At 44.3% G+C, this 25,809-nt stretch overlaps 1 protein-coding gene across 4 annotated transcripts in view; it reads right to left on the bottom strand.

The window, feature by feature from the left end:
* Positions 1–25,809, bottom strand: part of SPTBN2 (spectrin beta, non-erythrocytic 2) — an 812,320-nt gene that overhangs the window by 304,796 nt on the left and 481,715 nt on the right. For all 4 annotated transcript variants that reach the window (XM_069207822.1, XM_069207824.1, XM_069207825.1 and 1 more), the window contains 5 exons: positions 9,910–10,061; positions 5,495–5,668; positions 4,238–4,329; positions 2,890–2,970; positions 970–1,085 (listed from right to left, as the gene is read on the bottom strand). In XM_069207822.1, the coding sequence (XP_069063923.1) occupies positions 970–1,085; positions 2,890–2,970; positions 4,238–4,329; positions 5,495–5,668; positions 9,910–10,061 (615 nt within the window). The remainder of the gene's footprint in view (positions 1–969; positions 1,086–2,889; positions 2,971–4,237; positions 4,330–5,494; positions 5,669–9,909; positions 10,062–25,809) is intronic.

The following is a 25,809-nucleotide window of genomic DNA, read 5'->3' as shown; positions in this document are numbered from 1 at the left end:
GTCTGCTGAAAGTAGCCTTCTCTGAAATTACTACAAATATTATATTTCCTCACTCACGATTTTAAGTATTGCACTCTCCTACACTAACTAGGATAACAGAGTGTCCTGAATTTTACCCAGACTGTGCTGTTTTTTTATATCATCCTTACATGCTAATTTCTTTAAATTTATTTGCAGTCCTGGTTTTCAGAGAGTGTTGACGGAACAGAGATGGAAGCAAGATTTTAAGTGTTCAGAAGTAGTTAAGAGCCTCAAGCAGAAATGCATTTTGATTAACATAGATGATGCTGAGAGTAAAACATGCATTAAATTTCCCTTAGTGAGCCACTGTTCTTGTGTTCTGTGTTGCTGAGCGATGTTAAGTCTTTCAGTGCCTCTTGGTCAATGCAAAATTGTAGTCCTGCTTCTACATTTGTGGAATGTCCTGATTTTGGGTTTCAAAATCTGATCATCAATCCTCACCCACATAAAACCCGACATTCTAGAACCTTAGTTCCACCATCACCCCTACAAATACCAAACAAAGTTCTACATCCAGTCTTTTGTTTATAAATCATGCCGGTGGCCATCATAAGTGAAAAGTATTTTACTTATCACCGAAGCTGTAAGTCTGGTATTCATAAACTTAACTAGCACCCAAGGCCTACAGACTTTCACCCACTTACTAAAATCAACACCCAAGGTTCTATGTAGTGTAGCTCCAGCTCTCCAAATATGACAGATCGTAGGGTTATCTCCCCACCCCCATTAACGTAGGGTGTGATATTAAGAAGGCTACTTCCAGGTCACAGAAAGACGTCCACAATGCCAGTGGTAAACCACCCCCACCCCCCATAAACAACAGTGCATTAGGGCCCTCCATCTTTCATCTGATGGATCATCACCTATAACATGTGCCCTGAGCTGAGCTTTGTCCCCTGTACTCAGTGGGAGGCTCCCTTTCATTCGTTTGTGGTGTGCTGAGCTCACCCTCAGGGTCCAGGAGTTTGGTGAGGCCCAATTCTTTCTCGGCCACGTTGAACGCATTCTGCAGGTTGTAGTGAGCGTTGGACTTCTTCAGGGTGTCAAACTCAATCAGGTCTGGTCTGGAGGTGGATGGCAGATGCGAGAGTGAAAGGAGAGGGTGAAAATAGGGTTCATGGTGGACAATACAGTGCATGAAATACAGAACACTCAAAACCGTGACACATCTTTAGAACTAAATCATCTCTTTATCTGCCCACCACCGGTTAAGAACAGCACTTCCTACAAATGTAACATTTAAACAGAATTTTTAGTGGAAACTGGGAGATTTATGAAAGCAACGTCCAATAATGCAAAACAATAACTTCAAAATAGCGGACATAACACTGCACTGCACACAAGTATCCAGATAAATGTGCGAGATGCAATAAATGTCTCCCACCGCCAACAATCAGGTCTCATGGGGATGTTGGGTTCGCCATTACTGGTGGGTGAGCAAGACACAGGAGTACTGTGTGAAGTTAAGAGAAGCGATATGTCAAGCTGTCCCCCAGTCCGGTAATGGTCATTTGGGAGAAGCAGGTTCCTGGACACTTCCGGTGCGTAGGCTTTAGGGTCTTCAGGGGGTGCAGGGACGCACACTCCGTGCACTTGCACTACTGTGCCGGTATATTTGTGGAGGGGTTTGAGTAGAACCACCACCTCGAGGGCAGCTCCTGTCAGAATAGCCCTAAAAGTTTCACACGGCCTCGACTTTCGCGCCAGTAAAAGAACAATCAATCTCTTCACTGTGACGCTCCAATTAACGCTGGAGGCCGTCGAGGGAGGACATATCCCTGCGGATCAATTAAAACTATTGGCCTAGAATAGGCAGTGCGCGCGGAGGAGAGCAACCAGCGGCTTAGAGAACTGGAACCACGTGTATTTTGTGCCGCATGTGCTCTTTCGACTTCCTAGCGCTGAAAATTACGTGTTGGTATTTCCCATTTAACAGAAGCATAATGTGAATGACAAGTGAATAGAGGAGTGAACCAAAGCATCTCTATACATGTATACATATATGTATGTTTTGTATAACGCAGGGTTTTGCTTGCATAAAGCTGGCAACAACTAAAGCTTTCTCTTTGGCAGACTTAAAATGGAATATAAACACCATTTTGGTTAAACACACAACAGTAATTGATGTTATGGTAAATGAACATGAACAAACACTCAGGAGTTTTAACGATTCTTATAATTAAAAAAGTGATGTTACATAGAAATGGGCAATTGGGAAATATATCCGAAAGATCTAAATGTATGGATGTGGTGACCGATGTGAATGACACACTAACAGTGGCCAGAACAAACAGAAGTGCAGCCACATTCAAACATCAAAGATGGCTGCGCCTTTCACTCTGCCACTGCAGCGAGCTTTATAGCTCAGCAGATTCCACGCTGCAGCAGATAGAGTGAACTCGGGAGAAGGGGAGGGGATGGGAGGGTCAAATGCTAGAGAGGCTCCTACCTGGCAGAGGAGCACATCACTTTGCCTCAAAAACTCCCGGTGATGACAACAAATGGAACATCACAACGGGAGATTGATGAACAAGGACAAGGCCTCTAAAGAACCCCTGCTGTGCCAGGAACCAAGAAACAACGCCAACATTTCCACCGTTAAAATTATTTTTCCACCCCTGCCACCAAACCTCACAAACGTCATGCATTATATGCACTGCCACTCCCATTGCAATGCCACACATCATGTTCTTTAATGCCAAAAAAACGGCAAAACCATAACCTTCTCTAAAAAGCCACTCTTCCTGCAAAGTCTTTTATACATCCTGCAACGTCCCACTCCTAGCACGTGGCCTCCAATCAAGTCATCATTGCAAACACCCGTCCCCATCATGCGGTCTACTGCGCCTTGAAAATCCGGCCACCAACCTGTGCTTGTGAACAATGGCGTTGAAGGCCAGGCCGTCCCTCCAGCTGGTTGTGAAGTTGTGTACATTGACGTGTGGGTACCTACAGGAAAGAGAGAGACGATATGGATAGGGCACTATCAGATCTCTGGAGAAAAAACTGATAAAAAGACTCCATTTGTCAAACAAGTGCAACCTTCACCAATATATTCCTGTTAGTCAGCATTCCACCCAGTTGAACAGTGCTTTCTGGGCTTGAGACACGTTCACCGGGTCACAAAGCCAACAGTGGTATTTAAGTAAACAGGTGTCCAGAAAAGTCAACATGTGTTTGAAGAGAAAACTGATTTATTTTGTGTTTGACATATGACAAGCACCCCAAAGGAACGGGAACCATGGCACCGGTGTAAGTCGGTTAGTCAATGGGGCTCTAACATCACGGTATGGCACTAGCCTGCGACTCTGGTGCTGGGAGCACACACTGGCTGCTAGGCCCAAGGGGTGAAGGCTGAGTCATTCTACCACTTTTCTCTCAAGCCAACCCTTCGGCCTCCTCCTGATAACGGATCAATTACACCTTTCTCTTAGGAGCTGTCCTCCAGTGTGAAGTTATTTACAGAACTTTTTACAATGGGACACACCATTGGTGATCCATTACGCGCTGATACCATAGCCTTGGTAGCGCACTTTTACCCAGACACCTGGCGCCAGCCAGCAGATCCGAGCAACTAAGGAATGTCAACCTTTGGCTCCAAAATACTCCTCACCAAGCCTTGCACTTTCTGTCACACCTTTCCTTGGTGCGAGGTAGTGCTGGGTCTGAGAAAATCAAAGCCATCTAGGGTGTGTCGCTTCCCAAGAAGGGAAGGTTGAAGCTCAGACACGCTATCAGGACATCAGTCAGGTCACTAAAACACTGCGAAGTGTACAGTAGAAACAACACATCTACATGCTGAGTCAATGCCTGATATTTATGAGCCACACTACATTTTCTAAGTTTTTATGTAACACTCCAGAATATCACAATGCAGGCCATAATGTGAGCAATTTGCACTTATTAAAAAGTTCATTAAAAAGAAACTCTGAACCTCCAACACAGTTGTTGAATTGGATGTGTAAGAGCTATAGTGTTTTAGATCTCTCATTGCCACTTGAGAAACAAAGGCATCTTTAGTAAAGATATAAGTAAAAGCATGTCCTAGTTCTAGCCCCTTATTCCTGCTCAAAAGAAAATGTGCTGACAAAGCCGTTTCTACTATGGAGCTTGCGGAAGAAGCCGCCTTACAAATGGCGCCATGTTGACCTTTGTGGACTGTGTGAGCCAAGAGATGTTCAGTCTACCGGCCAACCATTACTACAAAGCTAGGTACCCTGCAGTCTTCATCTGGCACCACAGAAGGAGGGCATCTTTGGCAGACTTCTTCTCCTTGTTGTCCTCTGTCTCCACGCTAATGTCCTGGATCTGCAAAAGAAGCAGCACACTGGTATTAAAAATACAGAGACAGATACTAGAAGATGCCACTTACATGTCAGGCTACCGGAAGCAGTGTGAGCTCTGTCGCCACCGAAAGGGACAGAGAGAAAACTCACATCTTCCACCATTCACAAGAGAGACTGCACTGCGCATGCCACAAAAAAGAGACATCAGGAGGCTGTGGATGAGCATCCACTCTCCTACGGCTGGGAAGGAGGGAGGGAGGAGAGGACACAGACGTGGCTGGACACAGAATCAACAGAATGGGTAGCATAAGTTCTCCTGAAGTAAGGAACAAAAGGGGGAGTTCCTCTACATAAACCACCAGGGGAAATTTAATAAAATAACAGTCTGCTGAACTCTGGCACAAGGGAGAAGGATCTGCTCTGTTCTAACTTGACAACCCACATTCTGCGTACCCAGAACCAAAGTTACAGGTACCAGGGAAAAGGAAACCTTCATCTTTAACTAAAAAAGGGAGGAAAAGAGGGCCCAAGTGGCTGTAGCAAGAAACTAAGGCCAGGAGTGACACTTTGCTGTAAGCAAGAATAATTGTAACGAACACACATTCTGCTGAAACAAGAATCCACACATAGAGGGACACATGTCCTGCCATGGCCAATCAAGAGTAGGCACATGCTTCATAAACATAAATGAGAGGTTGAGGGACAAGTCTGATTATCAAAAGAGGAGGGCTGTGGACAGAGGAATCAGGTGTTAGTCACTTGTCTTTGAGAAGCATCTGGGTTGCACACTTTACCAGCAAGGCCATCTCCCAGTCTCAGTTTAATGCCACAACCTGCAAGCTCGCAGCTTGGTTATAGGTGGCCATGACTACTTGTCATGTTAGGCAAATAACCTTAAAGAAAAACAAAAGTACATGCAACAGAGGTACAGAAATAGGGTCAACCCTGCCAGAATTATATCTAACTGTATAGGGGTAACTGTGAATGACCACGTCACCACTGGGCCAGTTGAAAGACACTGGGGCGGTCCCAATAAAAACAGCAGGCCTAAGATCTGATGAATCTATCCCCTCCTCCTGCCCTGAAACCACAGAATGCCCACGAGACACAGTATCCACTATACCGAAGGTTACCTTGCTCTCTATTAACGCCCCCCCACCACCACCACCACCACCCACCCCACGTACCTGGAATCGCAAAATGATCGTCCATATCAGGCCGAGCGTGAGGCGGTGGTTCCCGTCCACAATGTCGTGCGACCCCATGTTCTCCAGGTGCACCTTCTGCTCCTTTAGGAACTGCAGGGCCTTGTCCACATTCTCCAGGCAGTGGATGCGCATGCGTCCTTTGGTGGGCTTGGGCTGCCAACAAAAGTATAATCACACCGGGCGTTAACGCGGCAGCGCTACGTCTTCGAGAGTCCGCATATTAGATGCTGCAACTAGTCTTTATTGTAACATTGGTACAGTGTCAAAACCATGAAGTCTGTAAAGTCAGCTACCAGGTGTCCACTCTGAGGCATGCTGAGGGACAGAGCTTGGGGACCATCGAGAAGCCCACGTGAAGGGGGCTGAGTGGCGCTAAGACTCTGACAGGTGTCCAGTAGCACTGAGAGTTTCAAGAGTGCCGGCAGTTTAAGACTGACGGAGCACGAGAGTATGGGTGCTTCGAGGCACGGAGGGCCTGAGAGGTGCTAGAAGGCATAAAGGTGCACATGAATCTGAGTGGCACACGCAGCAGGAGGGATGCTGGAAGGTACGGTACGCCAGAGGTGCTAGGAAGCAGGATCATTTCGGGAGTCCCGAGGATAGCTCGACTGCTATGAGTTTGACTGGTGCCCCCTATATTTGATTTCTGCGTTAGCCCCCATGCTTCACTTTAGTCAGGAGTAAACAGCAACCACCCTGAAAGTGCTGTCCGATCCCACTAGCGGTGGTCATGGCAGCGCCCGCGGGGCACGCTCACCTCCACCCTTAATCCCACTCGGCATCAGGTGTCCTGGAGCCAAAGCTCAGAAACCATTCATAGACTCTAGCTCTCGCAGGGGGTCCTGGATCCCCAGATGCAAATCTGGAGCTGAATGTTAATCCTTCGTCAGGCATGGGGGGCACAGAAGCAAAACGCGCAGCTCAAGGGCGCATTCCTAGCCCTCCCCGCACACCAATCTAAATTCAACCCTGGCACCGACACTGGTGCTGAAAACAGGTAAGGTAAACACCGTCCTCTTTTCTCTGTAGCCTGTTACCTCGGACCCCGAGCTGGGCAGGTCTTTTCCCGCGCAGGAATCAACGTGGCTGTGAGGGAGGGCCTGTGCCAGGTATTGAATGATGCTGCACGCTCTCTCTTTACGGACAGAGTTCTTGAGACCTGCGTTGTGGCAGCTCCGCCAAGCACCTGTAGCATCTCACCGGATCATGTGTTCGACCTCATCCTCCCGTCGCCCCACTGCGACGGCGCTGCTAGTCAGACATATGACACGGCAACTACTGTGATGTGTTTGCCAGCAAATCGGTACGGTCATTTTTTTTTAGCAGTCTATGGGCCTGTTTTCTCTGACATTAAAACAAACATTGCCTGCAGCAAACACAAATGTATGCAGTCTCCCATTCCTTGCAAAATACTCATACAGCATGTCTTTACAAATTACAAATTTACATGATTTGCAAATATGGGCAACTTTTTTTTAGCTATGTGGTTCGCTAACGAGGGCCACTTATTTCACTGCCTGGGTCTATTTTTGCCCCTGGTCCGACCGTGGGGTACATGGCCTGGCTGTGGCATTTTAGCAATAATTTTAGGAGTACATTTTAAAGCTCTCCTCAGGAGTCGCAGTTACTACTGAGATCGTTACTACTTCTCCAATGAAAAATCTATATAGTCCTGTACAAAGGGAGAGCAGTTCTCTCATCATGATTATGTGGCAAGATTAGAATGTATGGCATATGCATGGAGGAATCCACAAGTTTAGTTCACCAGCTCTTCACTGCAGGAGGGGCAGTATATGTCCGCATGGATATGCCTCCTTCTATGCACTTAACTCCTTACCCAGAGCCCCTCTCAATGTCCAAATGCATTTATCTCCTCTGGCGCTTGTTCGTCTGAATAAACTAAAGGTGATAACAACACTGCTCCACTGAACTTACCCACAAATTTGCCAACACAAAGGAGCACTGACGTCTAAATGGTCAGTGGTATTTTTTTCTTGGGAAACCATGGAAACTCCACAGCTCCTCAAATCTGCACAAGTACAGGGTACCTGAAACTAGTCCTTAAAAACCTTTTTAGTACCCAAGAGGACCAGAGAAAACGGAGTGTGAGCAGCACAATAAGTGATGGACGAAGCGCTTGCATTAATCTCAGCCAGTAGCAAGTACTTGGATACATATTCTATTTCATTCTCAGTATAAGTGTTCACCATCAGTGCCATTACAGAAAAGGACCAAACATACAGCAATCAGTATTGGCACTGTGAATGGAGTGATAATGCCCCCTCTGAACGGGGACACAAGCAAACACAGACTGCTATGCAACTGAGGTGCAGGCAGACTCATAAGGGAGAGAAAATGGGGAAACATCTTGGCAAACCCTCCCATAAGGGTTGACTCCCACTGACGGCACATACAAGCAACGGCTTGAAATCCTTAATTAATCCTATCCATCTTAATTACTCTGGCCAAATTTATTAAATACACAGCACTGTTGAGTCCTTACAAGCCAAAACAGGTCTATTGCCCCAAGAAAAGGAAATGTGGCCTAGGGGTTCAGGTTGGACTGTCCTTCAGTGAATGGTTTGGATATAATTGGGTCTAGTCTGTAAGTGAGCTAAAAAACAAAGAACTAGCATATGCAATTACAGAGTAATTGTCAGTAGTTTCTGTTATTCAACCTTCTATCCAGCGCCATCTTGGTTACCTTAGCGAGTTTGCCTTCAGTACAACAAGTTTGCCCACACATGGGTCCTCTAGCTTCACGTAACCTAAGACACAAGTTGCCCGTTCCTCCTAACTGGTGAGCTCTTACAAAGCGAAGCTTCACTGGTGGTGTTTGTAGCCTCGTATGCAGAAAGTATGTCTTCCCCTAAAATTACATTGTAAAAGTCTTCAGTAGCAAACACAGGTCTGGGGCCATTAGTTTGCTGAAGCTGGGTTATTGGAGAACACTAGCTCATTTATTTCTATGTTCAAGCTCGCCTGAGGAGTTTGCAACTAGAAGCCACAGATTACCACTTAACATCTTTGCTAACACCTGTCCCATTCATGTCGAGGGGAGTAGAAGCCTCTACCTTTGGGTCCGAGCTGTTTTGCTTTGTTTCTCCAGAAGGATTAGGAAGATAGCCTTTGTCTTTTTTTTTTTTTGGTGGCTTTTACTTTACACTGTTATGTAAATGTGGGTTTACAGCAGTATTCCCCTAATTGAACAATCAACTCTTTCAGCTTGAGTGATGAGTAGGTGAGAGTGATACGTTGGTTTTGTTACCACCCCTCATCCCAGTCATCAAGACCTAGACTTTGGCCGGGTACCCACAGCTACAAACTGCTGTAGTTAGAACTCTGTTTGGGGCCTGAGCAAGAGGCAAAGCCTAACAGCCCCTCTCAAAGCAAAATCGGAAGATGGTGCTCTTCACCTCAGTCTGATGTACCACAAGGCAAGTATGCACAAGCCAATATCTGGCAGAGCTTTATGCTGATTAGGCGTAGTGCACCGTGTGGCGCCTCTTTTAAATACTACACTCTGTAACTAATCACAGACGGCGAAATCAATAGCGTAATTGCAGGCTGATGCTTCAATAAGAGACGAAGGTAAGAGAGTGTTCATGGGTACATGTTCAGTGTATGGGTATTAAAGACAAAGTTATGTATAATGGGATACCAGTATGTAAAGTGCTTCGAGGCATGCTCGTGGTATGTAAAGTGTGTCTTTCAAGAACTGTGAGGTTAACAGATAAGTCTCACTGTACCAGGGCTATATAGTACTCCTAAAGATGTGACAGAAAATGTTGTATCACGAATAAAATGTTGGTAAAGCAGTCCGAAGTCTGATATACGGTGCTATGTAAGGAGTACCTTGCCGATAAAGTACAGCAGGATCGGACAGAACGCGCTATATGATATCTAACCTGACAGGAAAGACCTCTGAGAGATGTACATTAGGGTGCTGTAAAATATGTGTCTAGAGCAATGTTGGAGAAAATTTAACCAGTTTGTAAAGTGCTATGAAGTCTGAAGCGAATACCTGTCTGCGGGGTGTCTGAAGTCTGAAGACAAACGGTTGTGTATCGCTAACTTCCTTAAAGCACTGTTAAGAAATGGGGCCTTGCAGCATTAAAGGGTGGGCCTATCAAACATGCATTGAACTTACTTGCCTCCTGTAATGACACAGGCTACCTAAAATGGTGCTGGAGCTCCGACGAAGCATTTTTAGTGGTAAGAAGTATACCGTCGATCTTTTCGGTCGCATATTTAACTTGGTGTGTGTCACTATGTGGTCTGTGGCCTGTGAATGCGTGCAGGGTACCTCCTGCTTTAAAGTGGAATACCCCCCCCCCCCCCCGCCCCCCTCTTTACCACCCCCAGTTCATTTGATGGCAGGACCCCACACTCACCAGCTGCTCCCCAGACAGCCCCTCCAGCAGGCGGATGAGCATGCGGCCATCACGCAGGTCCTGGTACAGATCCGAGATGCGGCACGTGACCCGCGCCAGGTGCGAGTTCACCCACTTTGTGAAGGTCTTCTTCTGCACGGCCTCGCGCTCATCTGCAATTGAAGTGAAAGTACGTGTCACATAGGGAGCTAACTGTGAAGTTCCTGTAGTTACAGAGCTCTCTTTGTGACCTCCGTGTTCACGGACTATGAGCAGGACCACTGGAATTATACGACTCTGCGACGATTTTCGCATACTTGTACATGTGCCGCATTTGCCACACAATCCATCATCTGCCGCATAATCTGCAGATTTTTTTTTTTAATTAAGGTTAGTAAAACTGCAGTAACGTGTTGCCGCACAGTGCAAGATCCTTTGTAAAGGTTGACTGGTCACATTCTAGTCGCTTATTGCCATATTTGGTTGTTAAAACTAGTACTAATAAGGTACAACTAATGTCCAAACAGTGTTAATAAGTTTAACAAGCATTTGCAATGCATTGGGTCTCGCGTTTGCTCGAGTGAGAGCTATTAGCGTTGTAAATTCCCAACAGGACTTTTTTGCCACATAAGTCGAAAATGTAAAGTAAAACAGTTAACATAAGCAAGTCAAATCAAAGCGCCACCGGCACCATGAGCGCAAAGGAGAGACACAAGGAAAAAGTTCACTCGCAGTCGAACATATGGGCAAAAGTGCAATTATCCATGTAACCGAGCCGGTCCTCAAGACGGTAACAAAACCGCCCCAAGGAGGGAGAAACTTAAAATATTTTGCAATGATAACAAAGGATTTTTGAAAGGCAACCCCACAAACGAGTGGAAGTGATGGGCGTGGTTAAAAGCCCACATAGATACCAAAACGTCGGAAAAGCAGTGCTTGTGCACTGCTATGCTTGACATAAAAATGACAAAATAATGAAGTTAAACTATCACAAAAAGTGCTGCATAATTTGCCTTTTCTTTCCGCATAATTTACTCTGCCACATAATTCCAGTTGCCCTGACTATTAAGTTTCTGCTGTCTTAGAGGTTTTTCACCAGCACTAATGATCCTGCGATCCAGAGAGTTTTTCCCTTATCGGCTATCACTACACTATCTTCATTAATCTGGAAGCAAATTTTGTGGTGAAAAACAAGAACACCCTTACTCAAATCTGATGTCCCATGTGTGGTTGTGTTTCCTTTATGTTATTTATTTTGAATACATGGGAAGACTGCAATCACAGCATAAAACTGGTCTTTGATTTCCTTATTATAATCGTGTTGGAACGTATCTAGTAAACTGTAATTCTGTAATGAAAAAAATGGCTTTGCAGCTCAACTCTAATAAATTCCAGTTGAGTTTTAACGTCACAACGCCTATAACCACATCCAACAGCTAATGTGAAAGGCAGGTAAAGTAGCATCAGTGCTGCTGCAGGTAAAATAACAAAAACTAGCAGTGACATTTCATGCTTTACATCAATGTGTTTTTATTGTACATTTTCACAGTTTACAAGGTACATAGGTTTAATGTCCGCCTGTTACCAATTATAGTATATTCATTCTCTCTCTCTCTCTCTCTCTCTCTCTCTCTCTCTCTCTCTCTCTCTCTCTCTCTCTCTCTCTCTCTCTCTCTCTCTCTCTCTCTCTCTCTCTCTATATATATATATATATATATATATATATATATATATATATATATATATATATATATATATATATATATATCAAACTCACATTCACCTTCTGGGGGGATATCCAACAGTCAAACTAGAAACAAAAACCTTCAACTTCTTAGAAACTACTTCAAACTATTCCAAGGGGGTACATGAGTATTGCATGGGTATGCTGTGTCATGCTCTAGAATATATACGGCAGAATCAGATGTATTGTATGGGGATCTATTTTTAGGGGTGGGGCCAATGTTGAGTAGGACAAAGGACCTCATCCCTCGGGCAAGTCTCCCCCAAGGGCCCTTGTGGCATCCTCTAAACGTGCTGAGCAGTATATCCACTTCTCCTATGCTCTCTTAATCTGGTCTTTCATGCTTATTATTTGTTTTTCTAAAATAAAAAGTGATCATCAGAAAGAAGAGACTGTACAGGAAAAATTGAATCTCTTTACGTTACAGCCCTAGCCCCCTTTTTTTTTTTTTTAATCTGATTTACATCAAACCCATTTGAGTAGGTTTTTGCAACAAATAACTATCTTCTTTTTTGGTGCATTTAATTTAGCAGTATAGATTCTACTTTTCTTCTTCTTTTATTCCTCATGTCTACAACCATACTATATCTTTCATACGTAGGGGCAAGACACCAAGGATGTAAGATGTTTGTGAGAAGAATGGTGGTTTAACTTGCATTATAATGAATAAAATACCCCCTATCGTACATTTTAATAGATATTTCAAGTCCTCTGAAGGATCCATTACCTCATAAAGGTACTCTGCCTTCACGCTCATTTCTCTATATGATTACACAACTTGCTGATTTGCAATATCCTTACTTTCTCCCAGATTTTTTAGTAGGTAAAGAGATGAGCATTCCAACAAGAGAAGCTATACACAGCAACAGAACCATAGTGACAAAAATTATATACAGTTTTGGTAGTTGTAGATGCATTAGTTTTGTTAAGTGTGTGATATAAATCCTCAAGTTCCTGCTGCCACTGAGCCACAGCTGCTAACAGTAACCAACCTGTTCACTTTCTTAGGAGCGTCTGAGGTCAAGGCTCTATTTTTTGTGCAGTGTACTGAGCTCCTTTCACTACCATTTAGGTTCTTGTGCGATATGATGCTTTCTTCCATCATCAAAATATTATTCGAGCTCTTTAAATTAAGAATTAAAATGTTTAAATTGCAGGGTTTTATAAAAAAAAAAAAAAAGAATAAAAAAAAACGGTTATAGAGAAGGTGGCTAGTCACTCTAATAAGAGGGGCCTGCACATCTGTTGCAAACCTGCACTGTTTCCTCACAATAGGAAGTCATTATCTGGAAGGAAAGCTGCAGGAAAGGTTGGTAGTAGTTTTCAAGGGTGAAAATGCCTTTATAAATATTGTTTTTTGCTACTTCAGTAAGAACAATCTCGCTAAAGGTTGCAGGAAAACTACAACCATAAAATAAAACAAAAGTCAGAATATGACTGGCCTTAGCAAGTGTGCAATGCTATTTTTTTTATTTGCTTTGCAAACATATGCAACATGCAAAAAGACAAAAATATAAAAATAAAGGAGAAGGTCATCAGCCCAGGCCAATTAGCTTTGGTACTGACATGCACTCTATGTGGCCATGCACATGTGATCAGAACGACATACTGTTCATTAAAGTGCAAGACAACCAATGGAATGGGATGACCCATTGCCCCATGATCTTTGTAGTGCTGGATGGAAGCAAAATGTGAATGACAATAGAACAGACAACTGGATGAAGAAGGCTGACCTTAAGCTGCTACAAGTATGTACATATGCATGTACTTTTGTTATGATTTTTTGGAAGAACATGATGGTGAAATATTTGATTCTGTCTCTAGGCTAACCTCCCACCCCCCCCCCTCCCAAAAATAAAAAATTAACAGATAAATGCCATAACAAGCAATCTAATATGAGGTGAAGCCTGGACCATCCCCGAGTTCAGAAACTTGGTGCTGAACGCTGCCTGCCAGCCCCGTTGTCACTAGACTTGCTGATGAGAATGTGATGCTAGACTGTGATTATCTTCACATCTACATTCTCGGCCTATGCACGCACATCTCACTTGAGATGAAGGGATGGGCATGGCTTCCACAAACTGTAAACATGCAGGGTGGAATGTGAATGCAAGGAATGCCAGGCACCTTCTGACATTCTTGGTTTTGTCTCTCCTCCTCACCCTCCTATTTCCCACCACGATGTGGGCCCCCTGCACGCCTCACAGCCCCTGTCTGGCTGCCCAGCAGCATTCCCTTCTCTCATCTAACTAGTCCTTGACACACAAACAACTAACTGAAATGACCTACCTTACCTAACATACTTTGACACATGAATTAAACCACTGCTACAAATACATGCTAAATCAACACGCATCTAAGAACATGCAATTAAACATACAAAACCAACGAAAACCAACATACAAAATTACATTTAACTACATACGCTCACTTAACATATATAACCAACTTTACCCAATATTCATCGCAAAATGTTTAAAGCAACAAACCACTCTTAACGGACACAGAGAACCAACCGCAATGTAAAACACAAAAGTCACACAAACACCCCTGATGTTATTTTAATATTAAATTTGCAGAAAAGTATGCGGTATAGAATAACGGTCGGAAATGTCAGGTCTTGGTCTGTCAAGGCAAGCAGAGATAGCCTACAGTCCACCAAACAACCTGCAGCAATGAATCAGAAGGACTGCTCTGATAAAGGAATAAACTCTTCCTTGGAAGGTCAGCTGATCTTAGGAACTGCAGAAGAAAATGATAAAAGCATCTCCCAAACCGCAGAGGTGTGCAACTAGTCACTGTAACATGAAGGGAGTTCACCATTGTGAGGTCCTACTTACCTTCCTCTACATCTCCACTGCTCTCTTGAATTAGTACGCTGTTGAATTAACCTTTATAGTAAGGCAATGCGGGCAATAACCTCCTTTGCCAACTGACATATGTCACTTGAGATGCTGGTCTGTGGAGTAACTGGCTACAGCTTTATAAAACATACCTTATGTCTAAGTAGAACGCAGGCTGAAAATACGGTTAGAACAACACATCACTATGTCACTTGACAAATATCACTTTATATGCTATTGCAATCCTTGTTTCCTTACAAGTGACTGGGATAGCGTGCCCCTTTTTATTACAACTACTTGCTGCTGGAACTACCTTCAAAATGGTGGCGCCACGTGTAAGGTCACAGTCTAGCATTAGTGGTGCACAGGATGCACTTATGAGATCTTATCTGGGCCGAATACTCTTTCCGCTTCTTTCATTTCTGAATGGAGAGGAGACGCCGGTAATTTGTAGCCGCACCCTACTCTCTCCCATACGTGTAGACGGCTTTGTGCGTTTGTCAGTTACTTTGATGAGTGAGAGATCAGTGACCCAGTGTATTAAGATCTCAGTCTTTGGAGTGGTATTGTTTGACTGAAACATATGATCCCTTTGGCAAATTACAGAGTGATCTAAACGCACTCCTGCCTTATCAACAAAACCATCGTTTTTTGCCATCACTATTATCCATTGAGAGAACGCACAACATAGATCGCATGCTATTCTGTCAAGCTATCATCCCTTACACAGGAGCTCTATGCATTTGATTTCCACCTGCCAACTCTAATGGCCCCTTGTCTGCTCATATCTAGCCCTGTTGCCCTCATTACTGAAACTATTCTGGATAAGTGTGTGCAGAACTTGATGACAGAAGGACAGTCTGATGTAATACACTAGGTATAACCTCTGAATACGACCTCCTGAGGTTCAAACTGTCTCTATGTATGATCATCGGTGGCCACCCATGAGTCATACGGATATGTATTCCCTTGAAGGCAGGCAGACTGGGCAGCTCTCAGGGAGGCCAAATATTGCAGGCTGACCACTCTACCTTACCATCCTGATTTTCAAATATTAATCGTCATGTTGTTCTCTCCTATTTGTAGGTCGTCAGTCCTTAAGCAATAGTTGACTACCATTGTCCTTGATTGTCAACCTAGGGACATTCTCTTGGTCTCCTGATCACCGAAGGGCAGCGATGCTAAGCTTGATATCCAGGTAGAGTTTACTCCTGAATAATAGATTTTTTTAAATGTATTTATTTTTAAAACTTTTTCATGTTATCGCATCAGGTATTGTGCACAGGAGGTTTGGGGATTCTGGATATTCCTATTTTCCAGCTGTGGGCTAAGACATATCCCACCTACCTCCCATCTTTCTAGTCCAAAGATATTCATTCACCTGGCATGGTTTACGATTAATCCAAAAAGATGTGCTAATTGGTCAGAGCACTTGACCCCTCTTATTTAACAATGTGGCAGCAGATTAATAAACCAATTTTTTGCCAGACCACAAAGCATCTCTGGATGGAGAGCACGACCTTTTCATCCAGAAAATTCTGGAGGCATGTTGCAATGAAAGTGGAATTTTTAGGCAAGGGCAGGGCACATTCACAAGGGACCTAACCTTGTAGCGTAAAGAAGGAGAAAAAGTATAGCTCTATGAATAACATACAGCAAAGTATCGCAACTCCCTTCATGAGAGATGGGGTCAGGCTAGATGGAAGACTACCAGCTGGTAGTCCTGGCCTTCTAGTTCTACCTAGGAATTGCCCACAGTTTTATGTAGTTTGGGTACGGGACCAACAAGGAGGGTTGTCCTGCAGGGGATCCAGGCCTTCTACCCCGGCCCTGGGTTTGTAATGATTTTATGATTTGATGGGGTGTGAATAGCTTGGGTCAGTGCTGCCCTGAGCAGGGATGGTGCGTTCACTGGTTCCTGGTTGCTGTTTTTTTAAATATGCAACTCATCTGTATATAGGAGTCGTATTCAGATTTTATAATCCCTTGCTATATTTGTTGTCTTTATTTTCCTGCCCCCAGCAGGAGATGTAAACGGGAACATGAGCGAATTCTCAATGTAATCCTATACATCAAGTTTTGTTTTAATATCACTCTTTACATAGAAACAAGTTTAACAATGCTTTAAATAAAATCAAGGTATGACCTACCTGGAATACACTGGACCATCATCTGTACCACTAACTTAAGGATTGGTTTTGAAGGAGAACGACACTGCATGTGTGAGCGTACTAAAGGGTTTACATTTTCCCACCACCAAAGAGCCCATGATATCGTGGTGCAGACCAAGAGCATATGACTACACCCAGTTCTGGCAGCCGCTGGACAATAAGGAAGGCGCGCTGGAATTAGGGCCATGCACACTTTTCCAGTACTTATTAAGATAAAAAGGGAAAATTCGCATCCAGAGATAGTAAAAGCAAGCTGGAAGTCCACAATGACTAGAGTGATTCGTGAAAAACAGTCGGCATTGACACCCCCTTGTATAACCTGCATGCCCTGGAGGAGGTACAGCCCCAGGTTAGAGGTCACAAGTCGGAGATCCACCCTGTGCAGGAGCATGGCTATAAGCAGTGCAGCAGGTGTTGTGGTGCTGGGGTCATGTGCAGTTTTTGGTGAAGCATGACCTTCTTACATCTGGACACTTCATCAAAGCACTCTTTGGCCATATCGGGCACCACAGAAATATAAGTCTAGTACTATGTGGCTGTTGGTGCAGGAATAGATGACTTCACAATCTGAAAGTCACATTTTTAGATAGGTAGGTGCTTTTAGCGTCCATGAGTGCCCTGGACACGGTCACGGCCACACACACACAACCTTAATCAGAAACAAACATAAGCAACAAAGATAAAAAACAACAATTAAACGGGTTTGACAAAACCAGATAACGTAGCGCCGCTGCCTTGAGTAATAAGAGTCCCGGAAATGCTCTGAAACAGTATGGAAAGATCGACGTGCCCCTTTAAAAATGTGCAGAGATAAACCGAGGCGCAGCAGATCTTGATGAGCACATCTCTATTCACAAACGTTTGAGAGTAGGTGTGGCTCTCGGAAAGACTGAAAGGCAGTTTTTGCCCCGCCAGGATTCCAATATGTGACCTGCTAGTTACAGGGTTACACTCTGCAATAGGCGCTTAACGAGCTGAGCAACCTCGATGTCCGCCACATTAGAAACTTTTAAAATATGCATAGTTCATGGTGAATTGTTTGCTCTCGGTTTGTCTTCCATTGGAGGCTGCGATTACCATAGTTTTTGAGGGGAAGCGAGGGAGATTCTTGGCCCTCAGTGTGGCCACACGAAGGCAGGGCAGCGCGAGAGATCCTTTCAGGAGGCTGCTCCCGCCAGCGGCAGCGTCGTTTCGCCTCGTACCGCGGGTAGTTTTACTCCGCGGCAACACAGCCCTCATTTGAAGTTCTGCCCTTCAAACCGAGCGGCTTCTCCGGTTCGGAAGCGCCCGAGGCTTGGCTCTGCTGCCCTAGATTCCCACACAATAAGGGCCCTAGACCAACCGGGTCGGACCGGTTTACCGAACGATGCCAGAGGAGTAAGAATACCAGCCGCCTCCACTGTAACCCGCTCTTACTCACCCACGCCTCTAACGTCTGAACGAGGGCTGCCCAAGCCAGTAAAATTCGGCCAGGGAGAGGGACAAACCAGGTTGCCATTTAGGTGTAACCTTCGCCTCTTCACAAGGGCTTACAACAGCTAACCTTACTCAACAAGCTGAACACTTCAATGTCACTCGCCTGGGTGATTTTGACCCTTGTCCAGAATCAACGGTCCCTTTTAATATGATGGAGTCTCACACCCAGGAATATTTATTATGTCAGACTTGACAGCACACCTTAGGCAAGCCCTATTGCAACCAATTTGGTAAAATATACCTGCACTCGGAATTTACTTCACACAGGAATATTTTCCTCTTACCTCATGCTATTGATTGTTTGGTGCATCATGTAGCCTCTGATGGAGTGCTAGTCCTGTGATACATGAGGGACTATCTTACACCTACAAAGAACACTCAATAACCATAAATTAAATTCTGTACCTCATACACACACAAAACACATAAATATATATTGGTCAACGGCAGCCTCCACTGGGAGGTTCTAGTTATGACCAAGTTTCCACAGGAAAAACATTTTTTGGTTTGCTAATAACTCTGGCACTATTTGATGAATCTTCACTGAACTTTTTTAACTCATCCACCTCAGTTCCATCCTGGAAGTTTCCCAGTGATCCGCCAAGCAGGTACTGAGAAAAAGGGGGGCGTCCCAAAGAAGATTTCCCCCAGGCACTTTTCCATGAAAAAACTAGACACAGGTACAGATAAAACAGATGAATGGAATTACACTACATTTGGCACAAAGCTAGATCTTGGTCAAGAAAGTGTGCTTTTTTGTCATTTGGTGTAACTCCATTCAGTAGTTTTTGAGAAACTAAGTCTGAAAATGTATAGATGTTTCACGCCGTAGAGGATCTGAGGGGTTGCCAAATCTTTAGTTGGGATCTGATTGACTGCTACTACATCAAAACAGATGTGGCAGCAGCATCTTAGGATTCGGTCCCTATCGGTCACTATCAGTCCCCCTGTCCTGGTGTAAACAAGGAGTGGTGTTGAGTGGTGGTGTAAACAATTGCTGGTGCCGGCGGTGTATTGGGAGGACTGGGGGGGGGGGGGGGGGGAATTATACCTCAAATTTCAGAGGATCTACAGAATTTAAAAAACAAGAAAAAAAGCAAGACCCCACCTTTTTGTTAAAAAAAAAAAAAAAAAACTATGGTGGGGACCAAGGCACTGGGGATGCTGAACATTAATCTTTAGGGGAGAAGGGCAATCATGTGGGGTTTCATTTATTATTAGGGGAAGGGGGTATGCGCACCCCCTGTCTGAGCCCTTCAGAGGGCCCAGGGTCATCACCATCTCCTTGCAACAAAAAAGTTCTGTGGGCACCCAGATGCCTGCCGGGATACCCAGAGGGACACCCACAGCATCAGCATAATGAAGCCCCAGGGGGAGCCCCTGGACCTATTTGTGGCTAGTGGGAGCCAGCTTTATCTGCTTGCTCCTGCCTGACAGGAGCAGCTTTTCTGTGCCCCCCCCACGTATAATTAAACTTTATTCCCTGCCTTCATGAGAGAGGACTAGGAGCGGGCTCGGAGTTTAAGTTCTCCTTGCTCATACTCTTGGAGGTTCGGAAATGCAGTGTCCCAGCAGTTGGGGTCCCTAGGACCCTCCTTCATCTGCCTGGGGAGAAAGGGTCCCTAGGGCCAGTGTATGATGGGGGGAGGGGGGGGGGGAGGGGTGTCATGTCCCCAGCCCAAAGAATGCCCCAGCCTAAAACATAATGTTAGCCCCAGAAGATGTAGTCTCTGAGGCCTATAGAAGCTCAGGAAGGGGGGCTGCATGCCCCCTCCTCAGATAAAATAAATACATAAATAAATACATTTAAAAAAAAAAACCAAAGAGGATGTGAAATGAGTAGAGCAGATGCTCATTTCACATTCACTGCTCCAGTTTCTGGAGTGCCCATGATGCCCTTAGGCTTTTTTAAATATATATATTGTTTTTATTTCTGGTGGTGCCTCTAAACTGGGGAGGGGCACCACCAACCTTTTTTGTTATTGTTGTAGGGGCTGCCAAACACACACAAAAGAACACAGTAAGTCTCCTAGGTCATACAATTCATGACCCTAGGAAAGCCTACCATATTTTTTAAAGCATTGTGCACTGGAGCTATATGCTCTTCAGCTGGGCTGCTAGACCCCCTGTGGTTGGTTCTATGCTGCACTTTGTGCCTATAAAACTGTCAGACATGTTACATTTTTTTATTAAAAATGTTTTATTAGAGGTAATTTGAGACAATCACTATTATTGAATATTGCAATATGTGAAATTATTAAATATACACTTGAGTATAGTTATTGGAGACTTTTTGACAAAGTCAGTAGGTCAGATTTATATGTTGATGTGCTGACCCCCTTGATAACACCAATAGGCCCATCGTATTTTGACCCTTTAACAAAGCCAGTAGGTCTTCCTAACTTAAAATGACACCCTTTATATTGTTACGACAGCCATGCTCAGTGGGTATTGGGAGTCTGTGTGTGGCTTGGGGACAGATAGTGGCCACAAGCCAGGCCCTACACCCAACCCCAAGCCAGGCACGGCTGGATGCCCATGGGGGTATGGCAGACTCAGTTATCATATAGTCAGTTTAGTTAGCATTAGTCAACTATGTTTAAGTTTAACACCTCTTTATTCACCGATATGAGAATTTTGTGGCTAAAACATTTATGTTGCCTAACATGCTGACTTGATTAACAACAGGAAATCATCTCCTTTCCGTAGGCCAATTTGCCAGTTTATAGGCCATTATTTAAACTTTCAAAAAGAAGTATTCTATTTTTTTTGTTGTTTAAAAAACAGGGTTCCTGCACCACGTTCACAGACTACCCTACTACTGGCATCAAACCTGACCATTGGCACCATAGCAGGGCCTGCTAGTTAAAACTACCACAAAGCAGTTGTAGAAGGCAGGGGGTGTTCTATTCGCTCCAGATCTGCAAGACTCCTGGAAAAATAAAACCACTGCAGAGACAAAAATGTCATTTAAATATGCATGATTTACTCTAAAGTATCCTGGAAAAACTGACAATAGTAAACAATTTGACTAACATGAGTGTAGCTGTCAAAACTTTCCAAACAAACGTAAAGTTTTGCCAGCAGTCATTTTTCGGAGTTATTGGGTTTTCGTATGATGATTGAGGAACTTAATAGTCTGTTTGACGGTACAGATGCTCATCTTTGTGGGAATAGATCGAAGTATATAGAAAATTTGATTTAAAAAATGCATTTACTGTAATGTAGTTGTAAAAATAAAGTGTTAGCGATAGGTCAAAATAGCCTGGTTTGGGTTCTGTAGTAAAGGGATTAACCCAGTTTAAACGTGTGTATTGTAATGACCCTAATTAGCATCACAGAAAGGGATATTGACTTGACTGAAAGTAGTGGTCACACAGATCACATGACAGGAAACTGGCAATTCTGTTTTGGACCATTCATCCATGTTTGCAATTCGCCATTAAACACGGATAAAACTTTCTTACACGTGCCCTTTCTCCGGGGAACCAGTCCGTACATATATCTGAAGCCGCGAGGCAAAGGTAGAAGAGAAAGTGTCAGCTGCCACTCGATGCCACATAAGTCCAAAACCTGTGTTCCGACTTTGAAGCTATGACAGCTGGGAGTTGTGCAGGGCGTAATTTTTCTTCGTGAGCATTCTCTAATGGCATGCAACATCCCACTGGAAAGGTTAAGTTTATGGCCGACAGGGAAAGCTAATGGAAGGCACTCACAATGGATGCTGTGATAAACTGGGCAACAGGGGCCTCGTCACTGCCTCAGGTTAATCAGGCTGTGAACCATACTCTTTCAGAGAACAGAATGGAGGGTGGTCAGTGAAGCACTGCAATGGACACAAAAATATGTTAACCTCCCATATTCTCCTGCACCATCTCCACGGTCCACTCAGACACTGCTATGAGTGCTGCTCTAATCTCCATTATGGATTGGTAGCTGTGATGGTGCTCCAAATTCCTGAGAGAGTCTGGATTTCTACACCTTTTAGCTGCTTCCCTCTTTCAGACCACACTTAAGTTTCCAGGTTAAGCATCAACACCGATTTAGGAAGACTCTTCTTTGCCACCCAGTCTCTCCAAGCGGCCAACATATCCAATAAGTGAGTTAAAGCAGAAGAGGCCAAACAAGATTATTAAAACGTTGAGGGAGGAAACACCTGTGCTAGAAATAGATTAACAAGCTGAAAGCCCATGCAAAATATGGAGTACATCAATAGTTTAAAACTATGTGGCAAAAATAAGGCACAATGGAGAGAATCGTTCACCCACTAGAATAATGGCGTGGCTTTTGCATGAGTGGTAATGATCCGAAATTGAACATTGTAATCAACCTGCACAGAGGTGCCGGGAGCAAAGAAGCTTGGATCAAAAACTACCATCTTGCCTATTCTTACTGCGAGAAACGTAGGCTCATAATAACGCCCTGTTGAGGTAATGTAGGGAGGCTTGCCTCTACTCTGCCCACAGAATAGACACCAGGGAATGAAGTGAAGAAGGGGACAGCTTACCAGTACTCTGGATCAGGCTCCTTCCTCAGGCAACAGTGAATTCTCCATTGCTTACACATGCGCTCCCTACCAAATTAGAGGGATGTTTTATCCACAACCGGAGGCTTCTAGTTGCAGATCAGTGCTTACCTGCTGGCCTGCCGGCGGGTGGTTCAAAACACATTGAGGAGTAGCGTACTACCAACAAGTGCAGCTCCCCGAGTTTACACCTCCCTGACCTCCAAAAGACAGCATGCAGTACATGATGCAGAGAGAGTGCAGGGGTACAGTTCTATAACAGCACAACACTTGACAAGTCCCAGTTCTACAAAGATAAAGTCTACGAGAGCAACATAATTACACAATACTCTCTCTTGAATGGACGCTTTAAAAAAAAAAAAAAAAAAAACTTGAGATAAAACTCCTCTTTATGCATTCATGAAAACCTGTCCAGTTCACGGTTAATGCTGGAAAGTGAAAATCGCCAGCTTGAAGTAAACAAGCATTGCCAAAACCAAAAGACCTTGCTGGATGTACGCACCAATGGAACGCAGCAGGCTCCATTTGCTTTAATTTTTTATTTACCCATTCAAGATGGCTGACGCCTCTTAGATCGATAAATAAATAGTGCGAAAGCACACATTAAAAAAAGGGACCATGGGGTTGTGTGGAGCTGGTGGAGGTGAAAGGAAAACACTGCACAAGCGAGAGGGCATCACAGGGTGCGGGTGAAGAAACACATGGATAAAAGAACACAGAGTGCTGGGAGTGTGCAGACGACGAGATGAACACGAGAGGGGTAGAAGCACACAAGAAAGCGAGAAGTAAACACAAGTGAAAGCAATGCAGGGATTGGTAGACATGCATGAGGGTGAAAGCAGTACGTAGCGCTATGGAGAAGTACACAAGTGAGAAACTTAATGTAGTTAGACCTGTGATGTCTTGGACAGAAAAGACTTAAACCAGATAGAGGCAAATAAAGCAGGTTTTGCTTTAATATCGGCATGGAGACAGCACATGAAATACATGTGTCCCAAGGCACTACACCCTTCGATCTTCTTCCATTCTGACCCCTCAATCATAAACCTACTGCTGAAAAATAGGGTAGCCAATAGAGTCCTTATTCCAGTGATCTGATGGTCCATTTACAAAGTGACTCAGCTTCTAACTCCAACATGCCATGTGTTCCCAACCATCCATTCAATATATGTTCCTATGTACACTTTGTGAAAATCTATGGGGTTTTTTGAGTGGTTGTATTAGGATTATGCTTCGATTTTGTGTTGGTTGGTGGTGGTTCTCTCATACACAGTACGGTCTCATATATAAATGACAAAGGCAGTTTAAGTTTTAAAGATTGGTTTAATAAAACGACTGCATTTTAGATAGCAAAGCGTGAGCTGCAATAACCAGAACTACACAACACAGTAGGATTAAAATAGTACCGATAAGAGTGAAGCACAAGAATAAGGCTATCATAGTGCCGCTAGATTATTTTCTCTCTAAATTATATTTCGAGCACAGCATGTGAAGCTCTAAGCCTGCCTTTCAGGTTCCCCCGGGAGGACATCAACCCTCATACCTGAGCAAAGGCCTGTAATCTGCATCAGCATCTGCAACGGGGCATTCCTGGCCGGAATCTCCCTCTAGATGCTGAATGCCCCATTGCAGATGCAGATTACAGGCCTTTGCTCAGGTATGAGGGTTGATGTCCTCCCGAGGGAACCTGAAAGGCAGGCTTAGAGCTTCACATGCTGTGCTCGAAATATAACTTAGAGAGAAAATAATCTAGCGGCACTATGACAGCTGATGCCTACAGTCACTTGGGTGGTACCGAACAGCCACACAAGTATCCCAGCAGCTCCCTGCAGACCAACGAGCTTCTGTATCAAGGGTCATAAAATGCCACCTGGGAATACCCTGTCCAATCATCTTTGGGTGAGGTAACACACATCTAGTTTTTTTGGTTCCCTGTATAAGGACAGATGACTTCAACATTCAAATATATGACCTTTATTTTACCTTGAAGTTTATACTGGCATATATGCCCTTTCTTTTGAAATAACATATCCTGTGTGGTGGAAATTCCACACTGCCCGGTGCCGCAGAAGTTCCCTTAGTCGATGGATCTGCCTTAGCCATTCTGAAAACAGTCTATTACTCCATGATTGACAGCAGGGCAGTAAAAAGTTACCAGCAGGAAAGGGTAAGCAAGGGTAAAGCTTATGTTCGTGTGTGGTTGGTATCCCAAGGAGAGGCAGGTTGCCTGGCTTGGCCCTGCTGACTAGTTGTCAAATTTCAGGTTTCTGGAACTCTGCAAATGAGGCTCATTCCCAGAGCATGTAATATCACTCCCAGCGAAGAACCACATTACACCCAAGAACGCAAACAATGTCATCTGGAGTAACACTGAGTGACAGCAAAGTAATACAAAGAACCCTTGTGTAGTGGCCCGCATTCATGAGTCGAAGACAGAAAGCATCACGTGGAAAAAGCTGAAAGGGAGAGACGGAGTGAGCTACGCCTAGCGCGGACGGTTCCCAGGGATGGGGCGGGAGAGGGCGTGTCCCTAGCGAGACTAGCGTACCAGGTAACACGCACACCCAGCACACGAAGAGACGCTTCCTCTAAAACCATAGTATTCCCGTGACTCAGTTTAGGGCACACCCGAGTGTCCAAGTTCAAAACAGTCCACGCCCCGCTCTAGAAATAAGTTCTTTTGTAACTGCCAGATGCCACGGTAGCACATTTCCATATCTGACAGTTACCGCCCCATATTTTCACACCCCTTACTGTAGCTTACGACCCTTTTTGCACCGTTTCTACAGCGGATGAGTTCCGCATTTTGCAGCTGCCACATTCCAGATATGTATTTCCTCGCAGTGGGGTATCAAGAAACCATGACTTGTATGACTGTGTTTTTTTTTTTATGGTATTCAATACTCAATGGAAAAGCTCAAACGAAAACTAAGTTTGTTTGTTCTCGTGACTGCTGGCGAATCCATGCTGTGATAGGAACGTCATTTTAGGTCTGGGTCTCGACAGCCAAGCTGTCGCACAGACCTATTCCTAAACAATATATGCTTTCAACCTTTGACTTTCTATGACCAGCCTTTCTAACACTGGCTCGAGCGCCTGCATTAGGCAGCATGAGCAAGCACTGTACAACTCCAACCCTTTGTGCGCTCCTGCTGGCTCCCT

The sequence above is a fragment of the Pleurodeles waltl genome, chromosome 9, assembly GCF_031143425.1.
Source record: "Pleurodeles waltl isolate 20211129_DDA chromosome 9, aPleWal1.hap1.20221129, whole genome shotgun sequence".
In the NCBI taxonomy this organism is placed as follows: domain Eukaryota; kingdom Metazoa; phylum Chordata; class Amphibia; order Caudata; family Salamandridae; genus Pleurodeles; species Pleurodeles waltl.
This window is presented reverse-complemented; position numbering and strand designations above follow the sequence as displayed.